Source organism: Ciconia boyciana, chromosome 1 (assembly GCF_034638445.1).
Source record: "Ciconia boyciana chromosome 1, ASM3463844v1, whole genome shotgun sequence".
NCBI lineage: Eukaryota > Metazoa > Chordata > Aves > Ciconiiformes > Ciconiidae > Ciconia > Ciconia boyciana.
In genome coordinates this window covers 28,689,480-28,715,809 of record NC_132934.1, presented here as the reverse complement: position 1 = coordinate 28,715,809, position 26,330 = coordinate 28,689,480, and the positions used below count along the sequence as shown (strand labels likewise).

At 43.1% G+C, this 26,330-nt stretch overlaps 1 protein-coding gene and 1 long non-coding RNA gene across 3 annotated transcripts; both read left to right on the top strand.

Moving 5' to 3' along the window:
- The first annotated feature begins 958 nt into the window (after positions 1 to 958).
- Positions 959 to 20,476, top strand: CAV1 (caveolin 1). 2 transcript variants are annotated; one of them, XM_072861563.1, is made up of 3 exons: positions 959 to 1,125; positions 1,979 to 2,143; positions 18,116 to 20,476. In XM_072861563.1, the coding sequence occupies exons 1-3, from the start codon at positions 1,096 to 1,098 to the stop codon at positions 18,455 to 18,457; spliced, it is 537 nt and encodes a 178-aa protein (XP_072717664.1). In that variant the 5' UTR covers positions 959 to 1,095; the 3' UTR covers positions 18,458 to 20,476. The 2 variants fall into 2 exon arrangements, with proteins under 2 accessions (XP_072717664.1, XP_072717672.1); XM_072861571.1 differs by lacking the exon at positions 959 to 1,125 and adding an exon at positions 1,736 to 1,776.
- On the top strand, positions 3,458 to 9,519 carry LOC140651737 (uncharacterized). The gene is made up of 3 exons (XR_012042502.1): positions 3,458 to 5,454; positions 7,998 to 8,063; positions 8,214 to 9,519. It is a non-coding gene; the product is annotated as an uncharacterized lncRNA (long non-coding RNA).
- Positions 20,477 to 26,330: the final 5,854 nt, after the last annotated feature.

The following is a 26,330-nucleotide window of genomic DNA, read 5'->3' as shown; positions in this document are numbered from 1 at the left end:
CAATTCTGTGCTAAATGGCATAACACTAAGGTAATTATTTTTCTGTTAATGTTATAAATCTTTCACCGTGGTCTGATTTCCTAACTGCTGCAAACTGATGGCTGCAAACACCAAAAAAAAAAAAAAAAGGCAAAATATAGCTCATGAAAGATGGTTCAGGTTGGGGTTGCAATGGCACTATACATCTATGTTTATAAACATTGCAACCCTAAAATACAGTGATGAATCCTTATAGCTTTTACACCTACACATGCGCCTGAGCTTACAGAGGACCCTGAGAACAGAGCATGCAAAACCTCAGTGTCCCACTATGCCTCTCGAAAAATGAATCCCAGTGGTTAACATGCATGGCAGACATACATGGGTCAGTCTCCTCCCGGGAAAAATATAGCACAGTTGAAGTGCAGGACTGTTAAATATTTGCATAGTTTTGAAATGAACCAGTTGAGAAAATCTCTTTTTCTTCATCCCAAGGATGTCCAAGTTTCCACAATTGTTCCTGGGGCAGCGATGACTATGTGTAAACAGTGCCGGGGGGAGGGAGCCCTACAAACGCCTCGCTCGCCCTGGACGTGAAACACAACTAAAGTTTTCCATCTCCTCATTGCTTCCTTGCCCCCCTGCCCTCCCTCCTCCCGCCCCCCGCCCGCTCTGCCGCACGCAGGCACCCCCGACCCCGCAGCCCAGCGGCGGGGACCTGCTGCCGGGGGTCGCGGGCGGCCGCGGCAGGGAGGGCAGCGCGGAGGGGCCCCCGTCCCTGTCGTGTCCCCGTCCCTGTCGTGTCCCTGTCCCCGCGCGGCGTGGCCCAAGAATCCGGGACCGGGGCCACCCGCTTCCAGGTTGCCGGGGCAGGGCTGCTTTCCCCTCCCACCCCCGGCGGCTCCCAGCCGCGTTGCGATATGCCGGGCCCTACCGCGGCTTGTCATCCACCCCAGCCAAAGGCAGGGAGCAGCCCCTGGCCGGCGGCCAGCCGTCTTCCTCGCAGCTACCTCCCCCTGGCCGGCTGCTCCGCAGAGCGGGATCCTCCTGCCTCCGGTCCTAAACGTTATAGCGCGGAGAAACGCGCGGCAGAGCCGCCAGCCAGCCCGGGGCAGCATGTCCGGTACCAAATACGTAGACTCGGAGGTAGGACCGCCGCGGGGTCGGAGCCGGGACGCGGCGAGCGCCCCGCCGCCCTCCCGCCCGGCGCCGGGTACCTGCTGCGGCTCGGCCCCCCCGCGCTCCCCGCCCGCCGCAGCGCCCCGGCCCAGCGGAGGAGCGGGGCGCGGGGGCAGCCCGGCGGGGAGGGCGGGCAACCGGGCACCTGCGAGCAGGGAGCGCGGGGCAGGGGGACCCGGGGTCTCGTCCCCTGCGGCCGGGACGGGGCGGCGGGGAGGGCGCTGTGGTGGCGGCCGCACGGTGAGCGCGGTACACGGGGGGCGCCGGGGCGAAGGGGGCGCGGGGCGGCCGTGCGGGGAGGGCGGTACAGTGAGGGCGGTGTGAGTGAGGGCAGTGCGGCGAGGACGCCGTGCTCCGGTCCGCGCGGCGAGAGCGGTGTGGGGAGGGCAGCGTGGAGAGGGCAGCGTGGGGAGGGCGGTGTGGGGAGGGCGCTGCGCGGGGAGTCCCGGCCGCTCCCCGCGCTGCCCGTGGGGGCCGCGGCTGCGCCCTCCCCGCTTAGGGGCGGCTGCGCTCCGCCCTGGGGCAACGCCGCAGGGAGCGGGGCCGGGCGCGGGCGGTGCGGGGCGCGGCGGGGCCGGGGCCGGCTGGCGGCGGGAGCGGGAGCCAGCGCCGTGCCTGGTACCGGGGGGGTGTGGTGTGCGCCCCGCGGCCGCGGTTAAATAGCCGGGGCGAGGGCCGCCCCGCAGCGAGGCTCCCGCCGCTCCGCGCTCCCCGCGGGACCCGGGGCCGCCTCCCCCAGCCCGCCCTCCCGCGCGGCGCTGCCCTGCCCTCCTCGGCGCGGCTCTCCCCTCCCGCCCGCTCTCCCTCTCCTTCTCCGCAGGGCTTTCTGTACACGGCGCCCATCAGGGAGCAGGGCAACATCTACAAGCCCAACAACAAGATGATGGCAGATGAGCTGAGCGAAAAGGCGGTGCACGACGTGCACACCAAAGAGATCGACCTGGTCAACCGAGACCCCAAGCACCTCAACGACGACGTGGTCAAGGTGAGGGGGCCGAGGCGGGACGGGGCGAGGGGCGATGCCAGTTCCGGGCAGCTGCCTGTCCTGCCGAGGCAGCGTACGTGGGCACCGCCAGGGCGCCAGCAGCCCGCGAACCGCTTCCCTCCACCTGCTGCAAGAGGGAGCGGGCCGGGGGTGTCGTAATTTATTTATCTTTTTCTTTTAAAGGAAGGGGAGAGGGTGCACGGGCAGCGGGCCAGGGCAGCCCGCTGGAGCTGCCTGCAGAGGCGGGTCGCGCTGCAGCGCGGCGGGGCTGCATCCTCCCGCGGGCGGCCCGGGCTCTCCCCGCCGGGGGCGCGCCGGGCCGGGGCACGGCGGGGCTGCGTCCCGCCGGGGCGGGGGCTTGCGGCAGCCCACCGGGGCAAGGGCCGCCCCGGCGCGGGGCTCCTGCAGCTGCGTGCCGGCAGGTCAGCCCTGCAGCGCGGCAGTCCCGCCCGGGACCGGGGGAAGAAAGTTGCGTGACCTCATGTAACACCGGCAGAGGGATTTTCCTTCCCTCGGGCACATATAGAGGCAGGGCAGGGAGGTGGCACCAAACCAGTGCAGTCTGAGGTAGCTGCGCTGCTGGGCACGGCCTGTGGGACAGATCACCCTCCCCAGGCCAAGTGGGTGCAAAATCAGAGGTCCTGGTGGTCGTTTGCGTTTGTTTCCTTGTTCTGTTTTGTTTTCCGTGGTGTTTTTCCTTCCCTCAAGAAATGATAGAAGGAAATAAGCCAAGCAAAATCTAACTCTGCTCTCGTCTAGGTTTTTTGTTTGGGTTTTTAAATCAGTTTGACTGTTTTGACAAATCAGGGTCAATGGAGATTTTTGCTTGAAGTCGCTCTGGTCAGAAAAATCATAGAGATTATTTTTCTCTTAGCAGACGAATTTTATAGTATGCTTGTGAAAATTGAGGATGCTGTCATCTGGGCTTGTCAGAACCTAGGAAAAATGGGAGTTGCCCAGCTGTAGTGGGTGACTGAGGCACTAACTGGCTTATTTAGTGTCCAGCAGAGTCCGAGTGTGTGCAGTTCACCATGTTTGTTGGTCAGGAAGAACCATTATTGAAAAAGAAATATCACATTGTTTTCAGAGAATCAAAAGGTTGGACTCTGGTTCCTGAATGTATGTCAGTAAAATGATTCATGCTATGTGCAGACAATATAGCAAGGTCCCAAGTAACCTCAAATTCCACTGGCTTCAACACAATTTGGAGGTGATTAATATGACCAGCCATCGTGCTGGATCAACGCTAAGAATTATCCCTCGGAGCAGGCTATATCTTTAAGGACCCATTGTCAGCTTTGTGATCTAGAAAGAAAAGGCATAAAGTTTTTATTTGTTTAGAAGAAATCATCTGTGTACCTAATGGTACAAAACTCCCATTAAAATGGTTGATTTTAAAAAGGAGAGAGCAATTATTTTTTCTTCTACCCATGGAGGAGCAGCTGAGTAGACAGGGAATGCAAGAGCTGGAGAATGAAACTGCATCATGGCTTATTGCATACATCAACAGAAGAAGTCCCCAAAGCAACCAAACCTTCTGAGGATGAGTCATAGCCCCCAAGCAAGTCGGAATCTGGGTGTCCACAAATGTAGCTAGGGAAAGAAAGATCCTGCTGGGAAAAGAGGGAGACCACTGATGGAAAAAACTCCTAACGGACTTAAAAGAAACTGAAGCGTACAAAGCCCATCCTGCCCTCTCTGCCTCCCACAGGGGCAATGATTAAGAAAGTTTGTTACATCCAATAGTCCAAAAGAAAGTTGAAAAGTAAGAATTATGGGAATGGAAAAACAAGCTTTCCAGTTTGTCCTTTTGAAATAATTGTGGACCAACACATTCACTGAAAACCAGCAAACAGTCAGAATACCGGTACCGCCTCTGTGTCAGCAAGTGAGCTCCTGGTAGCGCACGTAGTCACATCAAGACAGAGGAATGTATCAAAATGAATTTGACGTTAGCCAGACGGGATCCGTTTTGCATCATAAAAGCAGTAGCATTTGTAAAAAATGTGGGCATCGTAAAACAACATTTTTCTGTCTTGTTACAAGGATAAATAAGAATTGCTTTCATTTTTATAAGTATTTCATGGATAGGTCCAACCTGAAAAGTAGAGAGAGGAATTTTGCCACAATTTGAGTTTATTTGGACACTGCTTTCAGGTTCAGCTTGTTGGAAGTAGCCATAAAGTTCAGACCCAGTGCCTAAGGGACATGCTCAGACTGGGGTGAGATTCAGTTCTGTCTTAGACACAGATTCAGTTACTGCCTTAGCTATCAGTCTGTGGTCCCCTTCTGTCATGTATCTGCCTTTACTTCAGTTGTAAATCATCCAGGCAGAGTGTAAAAACTACGCTTGTGTAACAGAAGGAGTCCTCAGTCTCGGTCAGGCACTGAAAGAGAAAAAAAATGTTCAGTGGTATTGTAAGCCAGAAGAATGGTTCAGGCTTAGCTCAGTTTTGTTTAGAGCTCTTGCATTTTTCTAGATTCAGAACCTTCTGCTTTTTACCCAGCATTTAGTGCATTTCTTGCCACTTGACTATGAGGCACAATAGCATGGAAACTGGGGACAAATCAGTCAGCCATGAAATAGAAATGATTAGACAGAGAACGAGGAATCTGCTCTGTAAGCAGCTCTCTAAAAGGCCTCAGTGTTGTCTGCATTCAAATACTTCCCATAGCACATTTTAAAAATAACCCTTGCTTGTGAGAAGCAGGAGACGTGTTCCCTTGATGTGCAACACAAAGCATCTGCACAGCTTCCTCTGCAGCAGATACATGGTGCAGGCAGCAATAAGGTAGGGATCCAGGCAAGAGAGGGAGACCCGGTTGTGATCCTTTTATAAAAACTAGACACATGGAGCAGCTTTATACCAAAGTTCTCAGTGACCTTGACTCTGCTTACGATTTATCTTCACGTTAGCTACCAAGTGGAAGCTAAGTGCTGTGAAGTTTCTAGAGAAGTGGGGCAAATGACTGGATTTCTGTACAGAGAGGGATGGAAATGAGGCCTTGCTGAACCTGAGGTCTGCAGACAACGGAGTTGGCAGCTCTGTGCTGGAGGAAGCATGCTCTAGTAAAATCACCAGAATTTCCTTCCCGTTCCAATTCCTTCAGCAGGGAGCGGAGAGGAAGGAGTTTCTTCCTCATACGACTGCTCTCGTGTGTCACCTCGGCAGGGGGAGAACGTGCAATGGTGGTCCCATGCCTTGAGGCATTGGCTTGTGAAGTTGGCTAGTCATGCAGGAGGCAAGGAGGGAATCTAGCGAGGGAGAAGCGGCCTCTGTGCACCTGGGAGCTCTCCGGGAGTCAATCTGGTGATTATACAGCTATTTTGCCTCACAGTTGTATCTATTTCATATGTCCTTCACTGGACGATTCTACTCTTGGACTTGTGTCCCACAGTTTTTATGTATGTGTGATGAGGTGCAACAAACAGGATAGAAAGCTGATCGCTTTTTTTCTCTCATTCATTCCCCGATGACGCAGGATTCACATGAAGGTGCCTGAAGTTCAGCCTTTGCTCTTCCTGTTTCCCAACACAATATTTGTGTTTTCCAGCGTATGGCTAAATTACAGCCTTCCAACTCTTTGGAGTTTCTCAAAGTATCTGTGGTCAAGTCTGCACAAAGTTTACTGAATTTGGAAGAGGCAGAGGAGGGAAACAGTGTGCCCGCAGCTTGCACTTCAGTACTTCCTTGCTCCTCGCTCAGGACTGGGATGGACCTTGCAGCCAGCCCTGCAAAGTCTACTCCTTTGGGACTAGTGAGGACCAAACATGCAGTGACATCTGCAGCCAGATTACAGTTTTTTCCTACTGTGGTGTGCCAGGAAGAAAGGCCTGTGCCTGGTCTACCATCCAGAACATAATTATTATTTTGTTTTAAACAAGTGGTGTCTATCTGCTGTTTGTTGCATAAGAGTCCTTTTCTCTCTGGAAAAAAACTCCAGTACTTGGCTACAGATGTAAGGATTCAGAGCTTTTGTACCAAGTTTTAAACAGTTACGTATTTGTGCCTTCCACTTAAAGCTAATGCAGTTAAGGGCGGTTCAGCTCACTGCAAGGAAAGCTCTGGAATTTTTAGTCAGATGTTGACAAATACCATAACACCATTTACAATTTCTGCCACTTTCTAATAAAAGAGAGGCTTTTTAAAAAGCACTTTGCCATTTTATTTAATCCTTCACAATTACGGTCCCTTCCTGTTGCGCTGAGCACGGTGTAAGATGCAGAGAGAAGTGACTAGGCAGAGCACCTCCCATCTCCACACCTGAGAACCTCCTGGAAGGAAAGCAGGCATTCGCCCCTGCTCTTTTTGGATGGGAGGGCTAAGGCATTGAGGGCTGTCACGCAGATGTGACAGCAGGCATCAGCCTGGGAGGAAGGTGGGAGGAAGAGAGTTCTGCTCTTCAACATAGTAAAACAAGAGAAAAGCAGAGCTCAGTCAGGCGCTTTTCCTGAAACAAGGAATTAAATAAAATTTAATGCAGATCCCCTTTCTTTGTTTTCAGATGTTGTTAAAAGTCCCATAAAAATAGATATATACATTTAAATACATATATATATGTTGAAGTACATCAATATAAATCTATACATCTATAAATCTATAAATCTATAAATATATAAATATAAATGTGTGTGTGTGTATGTTCTAAGCCAAGCTGTTGCTATTGGCAGTGATCGAAGTTGGGTGCCTCTGGAGGCAGATTCACATCCATAGTTTAGGCCTAACCATGGGATGGGACAAGCGGTGCTCTCAAAGTGCATATTTCTCTCCATTGATGATACACGTAGCTTAGACACAGCACCTTACTTTTACACATCTGCATTTAAATGAAATTATTCTGAAACTTTGTGTCATATTCATGTCCGGCTGCAGGGTTTAGATTTAAAATGCAAGAATATTCAAATGTTTGACTTTGGCTATCCACATGATACAATTCTGTTTCAAATATTTCTTCCAAGGCTAGTCTAGGAGTGAGGGATTAAAAACTTGAGTCATTATGAATGCTCATTTACATGAGGACTGAATGATGTCTTAGAGTTCTGAAAAACAGTTTTCTTGCACATTAATTAGGAGCTCCCAGACACGGAATTTCTGAATATCCATAAGATTACAGATAATAATGGCATTTGTTCTAATGAAAGCTTCTTTCTCACAAAAATGTGTTGGCATTTAAGCTCATAGTATTTGTCCTGGTTTCAGCTGGGATAGAGTTAATTTTCTTTCTAGTAGCTGGTATAGTGCTGCGTTTTGGATTTTAGTATGAGAATAATATTGATAACACACCGATGTTTTGGCTGTTGCTAAGTGGTGTCTACACTGGTCAAGGACTTTTCAGCTTCCCTTGCTCTGCCAGGTGCACAAGAAACTGGGAGGGGGCACAGCCAGGGCAGCTGACCCAAACTGGCCAAAGGGCTATTCCATGCCCTTTAATTAAAGCCTTATGCACTGCCTTCTTGCTTAGCATGACGAACATGACTTATAACTCCATAGGAGAATGTTCATTTGATGACCATGGGGACAGAGTCAATGATTCAACATGGATGTTCCTTTTGTTAGAATTTATTGGACACTATCTCAGATTCAGAGGAGAAAAATACTTTTCATTTCTGATAAATTCAACAGAATTCAGATTATACGTCAGAAAATTTAAGAACAATTTGAATTAATTTTAGAATTTTTATCCCACTATATGGATAGAAATACCATCTTTTGTTGCAGAGAGTATGGATGTCTAAAACAAACAAAAAAAAATTGAAATCCAAAACTCTCCAGCGGGAAGAGGGAAAATGTGTATAATAGAGTGGTCTGCCCATGAAGTCCCCAGTGAGAATTTGATCTTTGTTGTATTTTAGGCAACAGAGAGAAGAGAATACAAATGAACTTGGATGATTCCGTAAAACTTGCTCCGGAAAACTGAAGTGAGATATAGTTCTAAACTAAGATAAGTTTGTATTTCCCACAGCTCTCAAATACCCTTGTAATAAACAGAGAGCAGGATGAAATCTACACTGGCAATTGATTTTTTAAGCTTTTTGATCCAGAACTACCATCTCTCTTTTCTTTTCCAGACAAACAACAGTAATAAAAGCCATCTTGGACTAAAAAGGATTTGTTATTTTGAAGATGAAAGAGAAGTTATGCCATTTAATTTCATTTGATTTATTGGGGAGGCAGGTTTAACTCTGTTAGTCCCTTTATATTTTTCTGGCAGATTTCTTATGAAAATGTCTTTTGATGGTTTCAAAACAAACTTTGAATTTTATGCAATATCATTCTTATCAGAAATTATGTCATCAGATTAGCATTCAAAAGGACAAATAGTTTAGTACCACTATCCCCTCTCTAATGAGCACGTTAATTGATAAAACTTGCACCTGATTTTATTCAAGATAGTCAAGGAGCTGTGCTATAAATGTTAGTGGGGCTGTACAAGGATGGGGTTTGTCCATCGTCTTCTATTTATCTGGCCCATGTACTTTGTTTTCAAATAAATGGGAAGTGATAAATTCAGTTTTGTAGATAAGAAGTGAGAAGACACTCTCACAGTTGAAGGTGAAAGCATCACATTCCCTGTCCAGACTCCCACTGTGCTGAATTTATACTCAGAGTTTCAAAAAAGCCTGAGGGAGTCTCACAGATGGATTGCAACACTTCCTCTGTCAACTTTGAAATCCCTTCTCAGAATTCAAACAAATACTATAAAAACACATTCAGTTCTCCTTCAAGATCAGGTTAGTATCTCCTGTAGACCTCAGCCATAAAGTGTCCTATCATTTTATGAAGTCCAAGTTCATATATCTCTCTTCTAGTGGAGTTTATGACAAGACCAGAACTTATGATATCTTAATGATATTTTAATTTTTATGAAATACTAAAGAAATAGTTACCTTATATTTAAGGATCAGTAACTTAAGATCTTCCATAAGAAAGACAACCTTCCAACAGAAGAAATGCAGAGGCAAATTTTTTTTTTAAAGGAACAGAGAGGCAGCTGGGCATTGCTGCACACTCACTATCATCAATAAGCACATTCAGGTAGAAATGAGGGAAAAGGTGAGAACAAGTTATACGGATTTGCTAAAAAGTATTGCAGCAGTTAACAGGAATGTGTTTGTGGGTAGTATAGCTAGTTAAGAGTCTCCTCTCCTTAGACTCCCTTTACAAATGATAGAAAAAAAAACAGAATTCCAGATCTCAAGCACCCTCCAAAGGTGCCTGTCTCTCTCCATGTACTACTAAAGAGTCCGAGGTCACTATATTTCCATTTCCCATTAGTGCCTAAATTTAGGAGGAAGGAAGCTAGAGCAAGTTCTAAAAAGTTATACTTAATAGCAGTTTATTACCTTAATAACAGGTCTGTAAACCTGCATTAAAGGCAAGATAATAATAAAATATAAATATAATATATTTATATCTGTAAAATATAAAATATAATATAAAACCTGTTTACAGAATATCTTTACTTTTATTAATGTTTCTGGATTCCAGTTAACTCCAGACCCCACTGGAATCAATAAAAGAATTCCCATTATCTCTAGCATAGTCAAAACTTCACCCTGGTGTTCATATTGATGAATCTGCCTCTTTAAACATACAGACAGACCGACATATGTGGATGCACGTACACACAGACATATCAGAGTTCTTTGCTAAAATAGCTGTATCAAACAAGGAACGGTGGAACATGAAACAAATAATAAAATGAAGAAAGCTTCTTAAAAGTTTCTCTTTGGGAAAACTGCAATAACCTCCCAGCAGCCCAGTTTCCCAAGGAGGAAAACGGCCACTTTATTTTCTGACTGCTTACTCTGACAACATCAAGGTATTTTCCAAGGAGCTGGCTGACATGATACCCCCACCTGCACAGGAAGTTCAGCTGTGTTTCAGAGGAGCGCAGATGTCTCCTTGAAGCTGCTAGTCTTTCCTTCTGCCGGACAATATTGAGACAGGACGGGCAAGTGCTTCAGGAAGAGATCTCTGGAGAATGGCTGGTTGCTACAGTGCTGACCCATTGGTATCAGGCGCATTTTTCTCCCGAGTACTTACGCAGATTTTGATGAGCCTGCCCATCTGATAAAACAAAGCCCATCACCATGGCTTTTCTGGTACGTAATCAGTAATTCAGCATGGGCAGGGAGCAGGAGGTTGTTCTCTCAGTAATTAGTAGCAAATTATTTTTTTGCTATTTTCATTGATTTTCAGTTTGTGAAATGGTGATCTGCAATCACAACCTTCTTTCTAATTCATGACAATACTTAAAATTGTTCACAGTCCGTTTGAATATTTGTTATTTGTGCGGTAGGGGTCACTCCTGACTGGACTGGTTGTCTTCTCTGGCTAGTGTAGTCCTTCAACTCTGTTTTCCAACATGAATATCCTTGTTTGTTAAAGCATTGTTTGGTTTTCTGGCATACTCTATAATACTCAGGAAAAAGTCACTATTTCCATCAAGAGATCTGCCAGCAGAACACTCTTTTCTTGCCATATTATGGGCACAGGGAGACAGGGAATGTAAGGCAAATTCATTGATCAGTTTCAACAAGTAACTGGGGTGGAACAGTTCTGCTTGCTTGTTTAGGATTTCATTCACCTTGGAATCATTTGTCATTTTTCTGCATTTAGCCAGCTTTACACAAAAACTATGGTCCTAGCCATCTGCGCTCATGGCTTCGCTGGTTTTGTATAAAGGAATGAGCGTTGTGCCCGCTGATCTGGCCAGTCCCCACAACAGCAGTGTGCTCTGAAGACAGAGTTCAGGGTTGACCGGCAGAGCCTAATCTTGCTGCGAGGCAGCCTGAGGAGCCCCGCTATGTGGAGAGGCTCTTGGGATTCCCTTGTTAGATGCTTGCCACCATACCAAGAGTTAAGGCGATTTCTTGTCTTGTGATGGAACTTATCTCATCTCTGGACACTGTTCGATGTTCATGTTTTGTAGTCACCCATGCTATAGCCTGAGGCTCATATAAATACTCTGGAACAGAATGAGTTTTGCCTTTATAACACACCTGACAGCACCTAATGTTTGCTGTTGAAAACAATGATTAGCGAGGAAGTAGAACATCTAGGCATCATGAAGCTGTATGTTTTCAGAAACAAAGTACCAGCTTCTCTACATAACTGGCGGTAAACGTTTGCCAGACGGAGATTACACAGGGCTCGTAAAAAGGGTGGACTATTTTTTTAGAGTAGAAACAAGTGAAGGAAGGCACTGTTCAAGTTCCTGCAATCCCATGCAACTAAGGCATGAATGTGCATCCTCAGGGAGAGCGCTGGACCCCTTTGCAAAGCTGGCAGCCAAGCGTCCTCCTGTTCCTCTTTCATGTAGCCTTGCAGCCATGAAGTGCTACCATGTGCCACACCCTACACCTTCAAAATAGTGAAGTCTCCTGGTGTCTGGGAGGTGAGGGAAAGGAGAAGAGCAGCTTTACCCATGTGAGTCCCAACCCTCTTTCCCTTGGATTCAGTAGAAACAACCTAATACGCTTTTTCATCATTTTCTGATAAACCGTGGTAGTGGTCAGGAAGACAAGCACCAGCAGATGTGGAAACATGATATTTTAAAGGGTCAGGGAAACATTTAGATGTTTAGCTGATATCGCCAATTTAACAGAATGGTTGTGAGCTTATTGCTTAGGGGTTTTTTTGCTTCTGCTGTGATGCCTGTGTTTTCCAAGCACTGTAACTGTCAATTTTTAAGTTTCAAATAGTATGTGGAAGTACAAAAACTAATAAAGATCTCATATGCTCCTGCATTTTCTAATTTTTAATAACATACCCCACAGCCTCCTCCGAAGTTAGTAGTGCTGCACCTATCCTGAACATCACCTCCCAAATGTCACTTGCGATCTTTTATACATTTTCTTCTGATGAATGTTTCTTTAAAGGACATTGAATGCATTGGGAAATTTTACAAATTGCATTTATCACAATAGAAAACAAATCATATCTGCTTTTTTCTAGATGTCTGTTTCAAGCCTTATAGGGACGCAATATAATCTGGTGAAACAATAGTCTACTTACAGTCTTGGTATCAGGGAAAAACCTGTTTAAAAACAGCACCAGCTAAGCAGTAAAGACAGTTCCCATACTCTGTGCTAAAAATGTACAAATAGCTTGTGACTCCTTCTTGTATAAATATATATTCAGACGTGACTATAGCCTGGTCTGGCAGAGCATGTAAGCATATTGGCATCAGTGGGACAGTTCACATTTCTCAGGTTGTGTGCATATTTAAGTGGTTTGCTTGATTGGAGATATTAGTGACCAATCAAGAGAGATACAGTAAGGATCTGAGCATCTTTTCACTGGCTCCAAAAGGTGTTGATGGCACTCAAAAATGTTGGCATCCTCAGCGCTTCTTTGGGTTCCTCCTCAGCGGAGTAGTGGTGGTGCCTGTCGATGCACACTGCATGCTGTGAGCACAGTAGCAGCACACAGCTACCGCACACGAAGAGTTGCATAATTATAGTTACAGAAATGTATAGTAGGTCAAAGCCCCCATAAAATGCTGATGGCCTTAATAATTTTTTTCAGATAGACCCACCACAGTAAATTATTCTATGTAATGGATATTATGTACCTCAAAGAACAGACTTTTGAGGAGAAGCACAAGTGGTAAGTAGGCAATTTGAGGCTGGCATTTAACACACCTTTCCAGCCTGCCAGGTTTTGATATATAGGGACTAAAGTTGCAAAGTCAACAGGTCAACTATTTTCATATATAAAGTTTATATTCTTGAGTCAGCTGGGGTTTTTTTTAGAAAAAACAGTAACTTCACACTGCTAAGCTTTTTTAATTAATGTTTTTTTTATTTAAACAGACTTTGAGAAAAGAAGACAAATTCCCCATAGCATTTCCTTTTCTTGTAAATAAATCTCTTTTAGAATCAAAGCAGGTTCCTTAATTTCCTGATAAAAGTTTAATAAACATATGCAGAGCAAAAGAAGCTGCAGTAATTCTCATAGCAGAATCAGACAAAAGCTTCAAGCAATGTAAAAACTGCCTTTACCAAACTGAATAGTAGGAAACAAAGAATAGCTGAAGTCAGGAAGTGTATTGTAGGCATGGAACAGGAATTGATAGTGTTTAATAGCTTTGGCTGAAACAGAAGGCTGTAGCAAGTTATTAGCATCCTTTAGAGGGTCAAAACAAATTTCCTTTACTTCTCTCCTTGTCGCAAGTGAACGTGCCTATATTTTCATTAGCTTGGCAAATAACTCACCATGATTTCACAGGACACCCTGACAGGTCTAGAGGAACGAACTGCACACTGAACATGCAATCTACTGAACAAGACCTGTGTCTAATCTAAGCAGGCCTTTATGTAGATAAAACTGAGTTCTTCGCAGATCTACGTGCACGTGATGCTTTGGCAAAAGTGGCCTTGAGAACAATACCCTAAAAAAGGTATCTTATCCTTGCAAGCCAGTTAGGTTCACTTCCAGAAATTAAGAGAGTCTTTCTTCCCTAGGGTCATATTTCTGGCCACTTCTCTTGCTCCTGTCAGTCCTATTTTTACTTTACTTAGTTCAGTTGGACTCCCATTATCAGTCTGATGACACTCACCATCACTGAGTGCTACTGAACTAAAAGCCAGAGGAGAGTAATAGGAGAGACTGAGGAGTGAGTAATCCAAGTGGTGTAAATGTAACCCATAGCAAGGCAAAATGCATCCAGTCACCTATTCCTCCTGCTGCCTGTGGAAGACTGATCCCTGTGAGTGAAAAACAGGATCTTTCATGGGAGTGGTTCAGTGCAGGAAGAATCTGGTTGATATCTCAGTTCCTGCAGCGTAAGGACTTGTCTCTACTGCCCGAACAGTGAAATAAATAGAGTGTTTCCCAGCCAGTGGATCTGTACGTGATCTGTTGGCAGCTGAGAAGTAGAAGAGCCCCAATTACTGAACTATTTGCCTGTCTTTATTTAGACTGTACACTGCTGTGGGTAAGTCTGGTTTTGGACAGCATGGCAGATGTTTGCGTTCCAGTCGTAGCTGGACTCTCTTGACATATACATACTTTCATAACGTTCTTATGACTTTTAGGGAGATAACAGCTTCATTTTAACTCTGTATTCATCTGAGAGTTTTTAGAGTTGCCAGGCTGTTTTTCTGTCTTTTCACTCTCAAGTTCAGTTTGGTACCTCCCATATTCAAAGTGGAGCAATGTGGAACATGGGACTTCTGGAATAATGAAATGGGAAAGATATGGTAGTGAGACATCAGCTATGGTTCCTATAGCACCATCTATTCAGCTTCTGTGCATTGGTAGAAACATTCCGAGAGCTGTTAAGATTACTCCAAGAAGGTAACCTCTTGACTTTTAGGTACTTGACTTTGAGTACTTTTAGGACAACTGTGTATGACTTGAGCTGGCCAAAGATATATCATAAATGTTCTAATGTTAGCATAATCTCCTGGAATGAGGACAGGGCTGTCCATCTGGAAATGTTATATGGCATGATTCTTCTGTCAGCTCCATGGGAAACTCCATGGACAACTTGGAGCACATGACAGGCTAAACATAAGTTACTGAGAAACACAATTACAGAAAGTGTACTATTTGATTTGAAAACCAATGAGTTTACTGGCTTCCATTTTTCAGTAAAGCATTATTTATAATTAATTATTTTGAAAAGAATCAAATTCCAGGCCAGTCTTACTGTTTATTTTTAAAGTTCTAGGAAATTCACATTAACCTATGGTTTCTTTTTGCATGCCAAAAATACACTCTGCTGATAAAAATAGGTCCCATGTAGCTAAATTAAAGATGTAACCATGAAAAGGCTGATGGAGCTCAATGCAAACTTGCTTTCTTGCTCAGATTTAATATTTCCTTTATTGGCCAGTTGAAAAAAATACAAGATAGACTCCGCCACAACTGAACTGAATAAAAAGACTTCAGGCATGACCCTGAATAGTCCTCAATGCACTGAACTGCTGTATGGTGCCTGTGTGCACAAACTGGCTCTGCCAAGGATCACAACATCAACTGGTGGGAAGCATGCAATAAATTGCCAGAAGTTTTAGAATAAGAGGGCTATGCTCAACCATGTAGTCTTCATGTAGTATCATTTTTTAAGAAGCAACTTTTTTTTTTCCCCTGTAATCATTTTGGGTTTTGCCATCATCTGCATATCTTTATTATCTGATTTTAAGGCAAGTGTTGATAATAAGCCCAGAATACCCATTGGCTTTGAAAATGAGCTACCATGGGATATGGGCTACAAGGAAAAGCTTGCTTTTGAGTAGCTGCAGAAACAGAAAATACAAGCACGCTTGCTTATATTAAAAGAAAATATACTTGCCCCATAAACTCAGGTGTACATTTTTCCAACATGTGTAGTCAGTTGAATAAGATTGATTTCAGTGAACAATATGCAGATCTTGAAATCATCGTAATATTTTTTTGTGTCAATAGATACAAGTCAATTAGATGCCATCATCAGGAGATATTATTGACTTCCCAATGTATACATCTACAACCTTTTCTTCTTTCTTTCATGATGCAGTCCTAAAATCCCATGATTGATACAAGGACATCTGATTGCTTCATTTGGTAAAAAGTTCACAATACATCCAGGAATGTTTCTTGCTCTGTCTTACTAGACTGCAGCTAACTTTTAATGACTGATTCATGTAATTATTTTAGGGCCAATGTACTTCATAAAGCATAAAACCTTTTGTCAGTTTTTTAGCCCCCCAACATGAACTTTTATATCTAATAACCCCATAATGAACATAGAGAGCATATTGTCACCTGTGGTGCCTTTCCCAGAATTAGAATTATTTCCACCAGAGCTTCAGTGTTGTACTGGCTGAAATTAGAGAGCCAAATAATTTCCAATTTCCTGTGAACTCAGCAGTGAATGTAGTGTACTTTCTATGCTGTCTTTAGACACTGATTTCAAGGAAACTGTTTTCTAAGATCTGTACCAAAAATTCATGTGCACGACCTACAGAAGCAGAGGTTATTTCATACCCATAGAACTATTGCAGCAGAGAGCCGTGACTCAAACTCTCTTTTCATTTTCTCTTTTTGTAGCTATTATTTTAAACTATGCTGTTCAGTTTCAGAAAGTCCAGTCAGACTTTTGACTCCGCACGTCTTTATGGGCAAGTGCACAGCACTGAGGTGTGTTCATTGGGTATGTAGCCAACGCAAATTCTGCCATTGGTTTCTGTGGAGAGAGAATTTCAACCCAAGTGCTACCTTTACATGTGATGGTGATGATGATGATGAATTCCCATCCCAAAGAATCATTGATCACTTTCAGATCACGAGAGCCCAGTTCAGAATAGCAGATAAAGAGGAGAAGGTTTATAGTTTGTGTTAGATGATGTCTAGAGAGAAGCACTGGCAGAGAGTGATGGTGGCATGGCACAGAGCAGTCAGGGAGTGATGTTTAGGCCCAGCAATATGTTGTATTAAGCCAGCTAGATGTTAGGCATTCCAGATATTTGGTGTCACAGGTGATTCAGAAATTTCAGAATTATCTTTTTTTGTTGAAGAAACTGGAAAGTCCAGTGGTTTTATAGTATTTTTCCCTTTGTAGTGAGTTGGTAACTTCTGTTTGGAGGTGATTGAAGACTCAACAGGAGAGAGGGAGGAGTTCCTTCCAATTTTTTTGTATGTTTTAGATTAAAAGAAGTGATTGTGAGCTTTTTCCTACAGTATAAGCAACACTTATACTCAGTGTATGTATATTCACCTCCTTCCAGCATGCTAAGGTACTGTTTCCTGAGTTTCTGAGGCTGCTGGCCCACATCATACTTACCCTGCTCCTGTAAATCTTCACTTAATGGCAGCATCGTCATCTCACTTTGGGATCCAGTCCCAGGAATGCAATTTCTTTTTTTCTTTCATCTGATTTAAACAGTCATCCCCTTGCAGAGGATGTTCTCTTTCCTGTTGAATGCAGTACCTATACAATTGCTTGTGCTAACTAAATTAAATATCCTGTATGGTGGGTTATATCAAACACATGTTTGTGTGACATGGAGCTGAACCATCATCACGATTCTGTTAATTTTCTAATAGAAATGTTATGACAATTAAGCTTCCTGAATAACTCAGTATTTCAACAGAGAGCAATAAAATATGCCTGTTGGAAGGCACTGCTTCCTTAGGTGACTTTTTGAACAATTTATGAATAGTCAAAACTATGAAATATGTGGAAGAGTGTGTTCCTTCTAAATATTACTATGTTAGCCTGGCTATGTCTTTAATGAAAAGAGTGTTGCCACATAAACAGGATAGACTAGAACAAAACAGCTCTAATGTGATGAGCCTCCTTATGGTTAATAAGATGGAAGAGCTCCCTAACCCTTTCAGACTAAGGAGGACCTCCACCTGATGCAGATCTAAATCCAGCATTTTATTTTTCAGTCTACTAACAACTATCTATGCCTGTTTCAAAGCATATATTTAAATAGCTAGCATCACCATTTATTCACTGTCAAAATTCAGCAATGCTATACAAGGAAAGATGGGATAATTCAGACAAATAAAACACATTTTATTGATGCATGCTTGAGGTGTGTAAAAAGTCAAAGTAGTGACTGTATTTATTCCATTTGTAAAGATGTTAAATGGTTAAGTTAAGCAATAGAAGCGTGATGATTCTGTTCACCTGGTTTGTCCCTTAAGGGCACTTCAAGGGCACTCCATACTCTTAGGGCTGTAGGAGATGAGGAAAATATATTGTGGACAGTTCATCTCCATCTAGAAGTTAGATGTCTAATTTTGAGCTAATCATCAAGGCTCCCTGATAGTTACTGGAAAAAGATAGTGCCTGAAAAGATACACGGCTTAAATGATGTGTTAAAATGGGTCGAATCATGTTGGGATGTAGAAAATACGTGCTTTGGTATTTTGTTGCAGGGGACCATTGCTCTCGAGGAAAGCGGTTTCTGGAATCCACCCTTGATGCAAACGTCTGACTGACCTGACTTTGTGTTCTTTGCTGCAGATTGATTTTGAAGATGTGATTGCTGAGCCAGAGGGAACACACAGCTTTGATGGGATTTGGAAGGCCAGTTTTACCACCTTCACTGTAACGAAATACTGGTTTTATCGTTTACTGTCAGCTATCTTTGGCATTCCTATGGCTCTCATCTGGGGCATCTACTTTGCCATTTTGTCATTCCTCCACATCTGGGCGGTGGTGCCATGCATAAGGAGCTACCTGATTGAGATCCAGTGCATTAGCCGCGTCTATTCGATCTGCATCCACACGTTCTGTGACCCACTGTTTGAGGCCATAGGCAAAATGTTCAGCAGCATCCGAGCCACAGTACGGAAAGAGATTTGAGGGACATTTCAAGGAGAGCCATCAGCCTAGGACGGGGGTGGGAGTTTTGTGTTGTTTGGAGTGTTTTGGTGCCAGTTTTGTGTTTCCCAAAGCAACATACAGCCACTGGTGGTGGATATACTGGCCCAAAACAAAGAATCACTGCTCAGTTTCTTTTTCTACTGTTTATTCTTACTGGACTACTTGCTTCTTTTTTTTTTTTTTTTTCATTTTTTTCCCCTTCAGTCTGCATTTCAAACTAACTTTAAATGGCTATTCTTCCATGACAGTTGCATATCATTTCGCTGGCTGTTCAATTCAGAGACTGAAGTGTTGTTGGATGCCTTTTTATCTCACTCTTCATTCCTTGTGAGATAAATCCACAGTGATACTGAAGAACGACAAAAATGCTTTCCAACACTATAAAGCCATTCATTTTATTGTGGCCAAAGAGTGCAGAGCTATTGCAGCAGAATGAACATGACCAGCTGGCAGGTTTCAGCAGAATGTTCTTTTTCAATTGGATTGTCACTTGACTGCAGCTATTTACAGTCATGGTCAGATATGTGCACTATGAACAAATTAGTTAAGTAAACAAATTACTGAACTAATATATGTCCCAAAAATCTAACACTTTATCAGGTTGGAGACACTGACACATGAAAGCTTTTCATGTGCATAAAAAGCTTCGGTCAGTGCCTTTCTGTCTCATTCTCTCTTGGAAGTTTGCATCCAGTCGTTTCTCAAGCTTTGCTAGGATTGCAGAAGCAAACTGCAGTTGAGAACTAAAACTGGTCATTATGGAAATGTTTTCCTGACTGTGACTTACGACACATCCCTTACTGAGCATTTAGGTGCTTATCTCATAGGCTTCTTTTTTTTTGCAAAGTATTCATAAAAACACATATCGCAGGTATGCCAGAGATAACCCTGAGTTAGAAGAAAAATGAAGGTGTGCCAAACACAAGCCACATGAGGCCAAGGAGGAGCTGCCCCTGAGAGAAACTTTTCTATCATCTTTCAAAGCTTCCCTATCAGCAGAAGTCAGCATGCCACTAGCACGCATATTATTTTCAGGAGAATTGATGCTTTGCTGAGTCTAAACTAACCCATCACAAGAGATGGTTTAGAAACTTCACATTTGTGGGTTGGTTTCTTCGTTTTTAGCTGAGCTGCAACATCAGGAAGTCTTAAACGGAGGGTGTTGTGTGAAACTACCATGTTGCAAGGCTTAGAAAGCAAAGCCTTTGCGACGTGTTCTGATGCTGTGACCTGCAGGAGCTTTTTGCCCTCGTGATAGTACTGTGTTCAGAGCTGCTCTCTGCATCCTCATATGGTTTGCGTGAAGCATTTGTAAAAATAGTTGTGAGGCTAATCAGCTTTATTGTAAACCAACTTGGGGCCTGAGCCTGCTCCTGTTGGGATCTCCAGCAAACCAGTTCTTGACCTCGGAGAGTGCAAGATTTGGCCCTTGGGATGAGCATGGAGCTGTCTGGTACACCTACAGCATTTTTTATTTAGCGCTGATATTTCACATATTGCTTTACCTAACACGGGAGTGCCTTCGGTTCAATTTCTGCCAAAGTATTGAAAACTTTAGGAAATGCTGCATTTTTTAATGGGGGTGGGGGGAGGAGGGAAGAGGGGAGAGGGTGCACAAAAAAATTACAAAGCTATTAACTACTATTGTTTGCATTTAAAACAGACACTGGTATGGATATAGTTTTATGTTTTTCTATGTACATAATGAAGAGTGTACTATTACAGATTTTTTCAGTATTAAAAACAAGCGAGATTGTAAACAAGAAATATTTTATCTTTTTATGAGGAAAATCACTCTGAAGAAAACCTTCTTGATTTACCATATAAACTGTATATCCTGAAAGATGTCTGTTCACTTAGAGTTATTAGTCCCTAATCCAAATACATTGCTGATCCAAGACATTTACATTGTTGTTATACGCTTACAGATATAACTGACACTTTTTTTAAAATTCTGCATGTACATTAAAGACTACAATAAAAAGATGTTTAATGGTAGCTCCTGTCTGACTTCTTTTTCCTTGAAAGTCATGTGAACAAATCTCATGTTATTAGGAAAAAAAGCCCAATATTTCTTGATAAAGAAATAGAAAGCGATGTCATTTTTTTTCTCAAGAAAGAACATGCAAAACCATCTCAATTTGTGGTTCAGGATCTGACTCAGGAAGGTTCTTCCCCACAAAAAAAATTACTTTCTTTCCCCAAGTAAATATTTTCTGCTGCTAAGTAAGTAGGCAGTAGGACTAGTTAATACAGCACTGAATAGGGAGCCTGAGCTTGTTTAAATGCTCGGTGTTCCTCAGTTTTCCTACATTTTAAATTAGGATAATGATGTTTACTTGTAGACAATTTTAATATCCAATAAACAGAATGATATCATAATATAATGAGTTGTTTATAGTTCATTTTATGTAAAAGTCTTTGGCCATCCAAAATTCAGTCCTGGATTGTCCTGATGATAGCTCTTCAGTTAAAATTGTTTAAAGCTTTCTTTTTCAGTCCAGTGGAAACAGGATTGTTCCTAATAAAAGCTCATTAGCCTAGGCATTTAATGTATGGAAATAGGGCAATGACAGCTTTTATCCAGCCGTGTATAGACCTAACCTGTGACAGGAGAGTTCTTTTCTATGGTGTTACTGCACAATACCTGTCACACCGTTAAACTAGTACACAAAAGTCCAACAAAACAGGCTATTACATTCTGGCCTACAAATCTATTAACTATATTTTAATGTTCAAATGGCAGATACCAGCTTAAGGTAGTCTGTCATATGTTTTCCAACAGCAGAATGGTGTATTTAATGGTAGTTAATAGTCCAATGGTAGCAAATAGTATGTTGAATTGGAACACGTGAGAAAATTTAAAATATTTTAAAAGGTAAAAGGGAGGTTGTAATGTGAAAGTAAAGCAAATGAGCCTTCCCGTATTCAAAAACATCTTGCTTTTGCAAAGAGCCTTACAGATTCAGGACAGACACATCTATGCATCTTAACCATTTATAATGTCACATCTCCAAGACTCTTCATGGGAGACATGTGCAGATTCCATCTACGATTGCCCTCTCCCTGGTGCTTCACTGGGCAGCGGTCGCAGAGCTGCGCTGTGGGCGAATCTCATACCCGTACTCCTGCCAGGCTCTCCATGCAATAACACTCATGATCAATACCACAGTCACGATACACCCCGTAGCAAGATCGAGGTTTGTCTACTAGGAGACTAGACATTAGCTGTTAGACAATGGCGTCAGGCAATCTCCCATCATGGCTGTGAATGTGGTGTAGATGGTCTTACACTACTAGATATGAAAGTCGGTGTTGTAAGCTGCCTCAGGACTTGTGGGTTCAGGTGGGCTCCACACCACTTTTTCCTCCTACCAGAAAACTTTCTTGGCTGTCACTGGTCACTCTTCCCATCCTCTGAGTCACCAGTTCTTAAATTGTGCCGTGTAGCTTGAACTGTTTTCCTTTGAATACCCTGAGACAACGTTTGGGGGAGCTGGACACTCCAGTTAAAACCAGCTGGAGCACCCAAGTTTTGAGAAATGAGAGAGTGTGAACTGCTTGGTTGGTTGGGTGATCCCTCTGAATTTGATTGTTTAAGAACAAACTAAATACAGCATATTTTTTTGAATTATATTTATTGGAATGAAGTTGCAGCAAGATACAATGACAAACCATAGGCTTTTATTAATGATGAAGAAATACCATAGCAAACCCAAGCTACCTTTTGACCTTCTCTTAGGTTTAACTAGAACTGTTCTCTGTTCACTTGTTTGCTTTCATTGCCTTGTGCGTCTGCGGCATCCTCCTTTTTTTCCTCATCTCCTGAGTAGGGGGAAAGAGGAACAGAAGAAAAGTCTTTGCTGAGCTAGACACCTTTGCTTATCTTCATTTGTGTCTTACAAAGCTTAACTCTTTCACTTTGTATTATCTGACACTGGGACACCATATGATACAGGTTATGTTATTTCTATCTTGCTTTCTTCTGTGGAATTTTTAATTAAAATTTCAATTGTATAGTACAAGTATCACACCCTGTCTTCAAGATGCTTTTCTCTATTATATCCTGGAGGAGGCACAGTGGTAAACGTTGTACATTTGATAACTATGACGGTATATAAATACACAGTATTTTCACTAGATTTGTAACTGCTTTTACTAAGGATGGCAAAAGTGGGAAGAGAGTGATTAGACCTGATACAAGCCTGTGTCCTCCCTCATAGTCAAGGCACATTTTAGTTTTGATTCAAGACACAATCCACAAAAGGCTCTAGGCTCAATGCCAGTAGGTAATTTGCTTTTGTTCTGAGAACCTGAATTTACATAACCCTGCAGACACCTGAATTTCCTTGGCACATAATTGTCAGTAAAACTCACTGTAAGGGTGCCCAGGTCACACCTACGCACTGCTGGGACATAAAAAAGAGATGTTCCTCTGGCTGCCACCTTCTCCTGCAGGAACTGGAGGTGATCGCTCAGGGGTCACTAATAAGAGCTAGGAAATGATGCCTTTCTGAGTCTTGTAGTCTAGCATCTCACTCTTTGAGATAGAGGAGACTTAAACTCATCTCACTGCACTCCCAGGTGTAAACTTAAGCTGTCCACTGCTCAGTGTGCTCACTACTAGGGATACAATTTTTATAAGCCCAATTCTCCATGCGTGCTGTGCAGGAACTAACCATAGACCCCTAACGTGGCATGATGACTTCCAGGAGGTGCCAGTTTGCCTTAAAGGCACTACCTGAGCCTTGTGACACCATTATTGGTCTAAAGTCTTCAGAACAGATTTTCTCTTCCATCAAGTGGTCATCAGTGCAGAGGGGAATAAAGGCGTTATGGTCTCCAGTTCTAGCACTTCTGGAGATAATTCTGTTTTCCATCTTGAAAGACATGGGGTCTAGGCTGAAAGTTGTTCTGTTTTCTGCAGACTGACAGCAGGTCTCAGGGGTTGTTTTGGCACCCAGAGATTAACTTAAATCTAAGGCTATCATAGCTGCGACCTTCTCAGTTGATCACATCTCTGAACCTTTATCCACAATATGGAGTACCCCTACAGCACATCTAGGCACTGACAATCTTTTCCTGTCTAATTATTCTGAGCTACAAAATGCTTTACACCAGAGGATCAGCTCAGAGGAACCTTAAAGGACCAAGGGATCTGTAGTTGTGGAACTTTTTGGCAACTATGAGAATATAGGCATTCATCTGTGACTATTACTCATCAAAACATTCAGCCTGCCCATCTCCAGCAACCAGAACTCCAGATGTAGCTTGCCAGATGTACATGTTGCCAGAAATCCTACTGGCTGAAAATCCAAAGTGAAAAAAGTGATATGGAAACTAAATAGTTAGTGCTAAGAGAGAAAAAAAAAAGTACATCAAAAGGAGCAGCTATATTCTATAGGCAGAACAACGGGATGAGATAATCTCAGGGGTCTGCCTTGCATACTCAAGGAATGAGGAGAAGCTGTGCATAGCAGGCGCATTTCCATCTAGCAGTGATAGATGGAGAATTTCGGAAGGAAAAAGGGGAGGGATGCTTCTTCATACCTTTCTTTAGTCCTTACCTGTAACATTTTGCAGGTAAATTCTGAACCGAAAAAGAATACTACAGGAGAGCAAATATGAACAGTGCAGTGATAGGCACCAGTAGAGAAAGCAATAAGCAAGGCATTAAAGTATGATCATGATGTGCAAATTCCTACTTATCTGTGGCTTGCCTTGAAAAGGAATGACCATAGGTATGGTCAAATAGAGCTAGGTTTAAATGCACTGACAAGCCAGCTCAGAACTTACCTTGGACATGGTATGTATGACCAGATTCGCACAACAGGAGCCTGGCTGGGCAGAAAACCAGGCCTGGAAGCTGCTTCCCATCCTGGAGAAGCACACTGAGAAGCAGGCTGGGGAATCACCCCGTGCTGCAAGCAGCAGTCAGACTCATGCAGGAAAACTCTGCCTGCAATCCCAAAGCCCAACCCCAATCTGTTGGTGGGTAATACAACCAAGCCTGTGTTCCCTGCAATAAGCATATGATGCCTTGCCAGACTACTCATTTGATAGATATGATCTATCTCACTGACAGAAATCCCCCTTTGTAGTCCAGATTCCTTGTAGGACAGTAAATATCCCAATAATAGGAACTGACAACTGAATAGAGTGTATGAGTTCTTGTAGGTTTAGACAAGTGCCTTTGACGTTTTTTCATACATTGTCATCTCCTGACTTTTAATCTTCTGGCTTGTACAGTATTTTATCTCTATTTATTTCATGATGTGTAGACTCCGATTCAACTGTTACAGGCTTCTGTCAATTCAGCTGTTTTCTCTTAACAAGAGCAGGTGTTGTTACTCCCTATTAGACAATGCTTCAACTACATTTGGAAGCAGCTAAAATTCTGCCTGTTTCATCTGTGCTGAGTTTCTGAAATGGTCCGAAGAACCCTGTAAAACAAAGATGCTTAGGGACAAAAAGCTGGAGCTGTTTTTGTCAGATTTTAGCAGGACTGAATCTTTTGGTCTGAAGGACTGGTCTTTTGAGTGTCTTTGGAGCATCATTTCTATAGTTAAAAAAAATCCTTTCTGTATCTCTAACAAGCATCCTTTGAGGAAGGCCACTGAAAATACAGATTTACTGCTCTAGGTTGCAGAATTGTCTGCCCAAATACCAGTATTCAGCATAGAGAGGTTAAAGCCAGCACTGCCCAGCTCTTCAGTGGAGTGGGGAAAGCCTTTCTGTTGCAGAATGTTCCAAAAAACTTGGACCTCTCCATGTATTGGGTTACTCCATCCTGGCTGAGAGCCTAAAAATTTTGCAGTTGAAACGATCCTGTTGGTGGATAGTCATCCAAAATAAGAAAAAAAAATATTAATTGTCCGTGACCTGTTGAATCGTGGATTATTGAGGACTGAAACTGAAAGTAACCCGGTTGCTGATGTCAAGAAGAACTGGGCTTAAACGCAGAGAGATTCCTCTTAGCGCTAGCAAAAGCCTCCAGGTTGAACCCTCACCTGGGTCCTGGGGACATTGAACCCCAGCTCTCTTGATAAGCAATATTTCTCATTTAGATTAAGCCTGTATAGAGACAAGGGAAAGTAAAATAAACTTGGGAAGAATTAACAATGCTGAATTAATCATATATTTGTATTAGCAACGATTAAAGGCACATGCTGTACTTCTTTGCACTAAACTTTTTACTCAGTTTCACAGCCACAACCATGATACTTGCCTCAGCTATTGCCCTTTTGTGGTCACTACTGTCATTTCAGCTAGCCCTTCTCCCTGTTTCACCATCAGTGGTTACATCACCACGATATCCAGGAATTCCTTCATTCACACAGACGTGTCACTAGCTCATAGGGATGCTCAGACCTACCTCACTTGTTTCAAGAGACTTACAGGGAATTCACACCTGCTGCTCTGCTCAGCAGCTTCAGCTCAAGGTATTTCTTTCCCTCCAAAGCCACCTCCATATCACCTCATCACAATGTCTGCAGAAGGTCTACAACTTGCAGGAGTCTTAAAGAAAGTCCTTGCCCTGTTTCTGTTCTGATCTCTGTTCTACTCTGCCTCCATTTCAGCATGAGCTTCCAGCAGTTGTGTAGATGATTCTGGATAGAAAGCTTATGCAAATAAAATCACTCTCTATCTGCCCTTCCCCCTGTTAAACAGTGTTTCATAACCTTCTCCTAGGTGGAGCTTACATTCTTTTTTGTCTCTGTTTACAAACACCGGCTAGAAGCAAAAAGCCTTTATTCCTTTAAGGAAACCACATTGAAAGTGGCTAAAAACTACTAGCTAACCATTCTAGTGCTCTCTGTTGAGTCCTAGTACTATGTTTCCAAATGCCCAT

Bases quoted from the DNA above. Each gene is read 5' to 3' on its own strand.
- CAV1 (XM_072861563.1), top strand. From the start codon at position 1,096: ATGTCCGGTACCAAATACGTAGACTCGGAG. The intron at 1,126-1,978 runs GTAGGACCGCCG...CCTTCTCCGCAG, and splicing joins CCAAATACGTAGACTCGGAG to GGCTTTCTGTACACGGCGCC. The intron at 2,144-18,115 runs GTGAGGGGGCCG...TCTTTGCTGCAG, and splicing joins TCAACGACGACGTGGTCAAG to ATTGATTTTGAAGATGTGAT.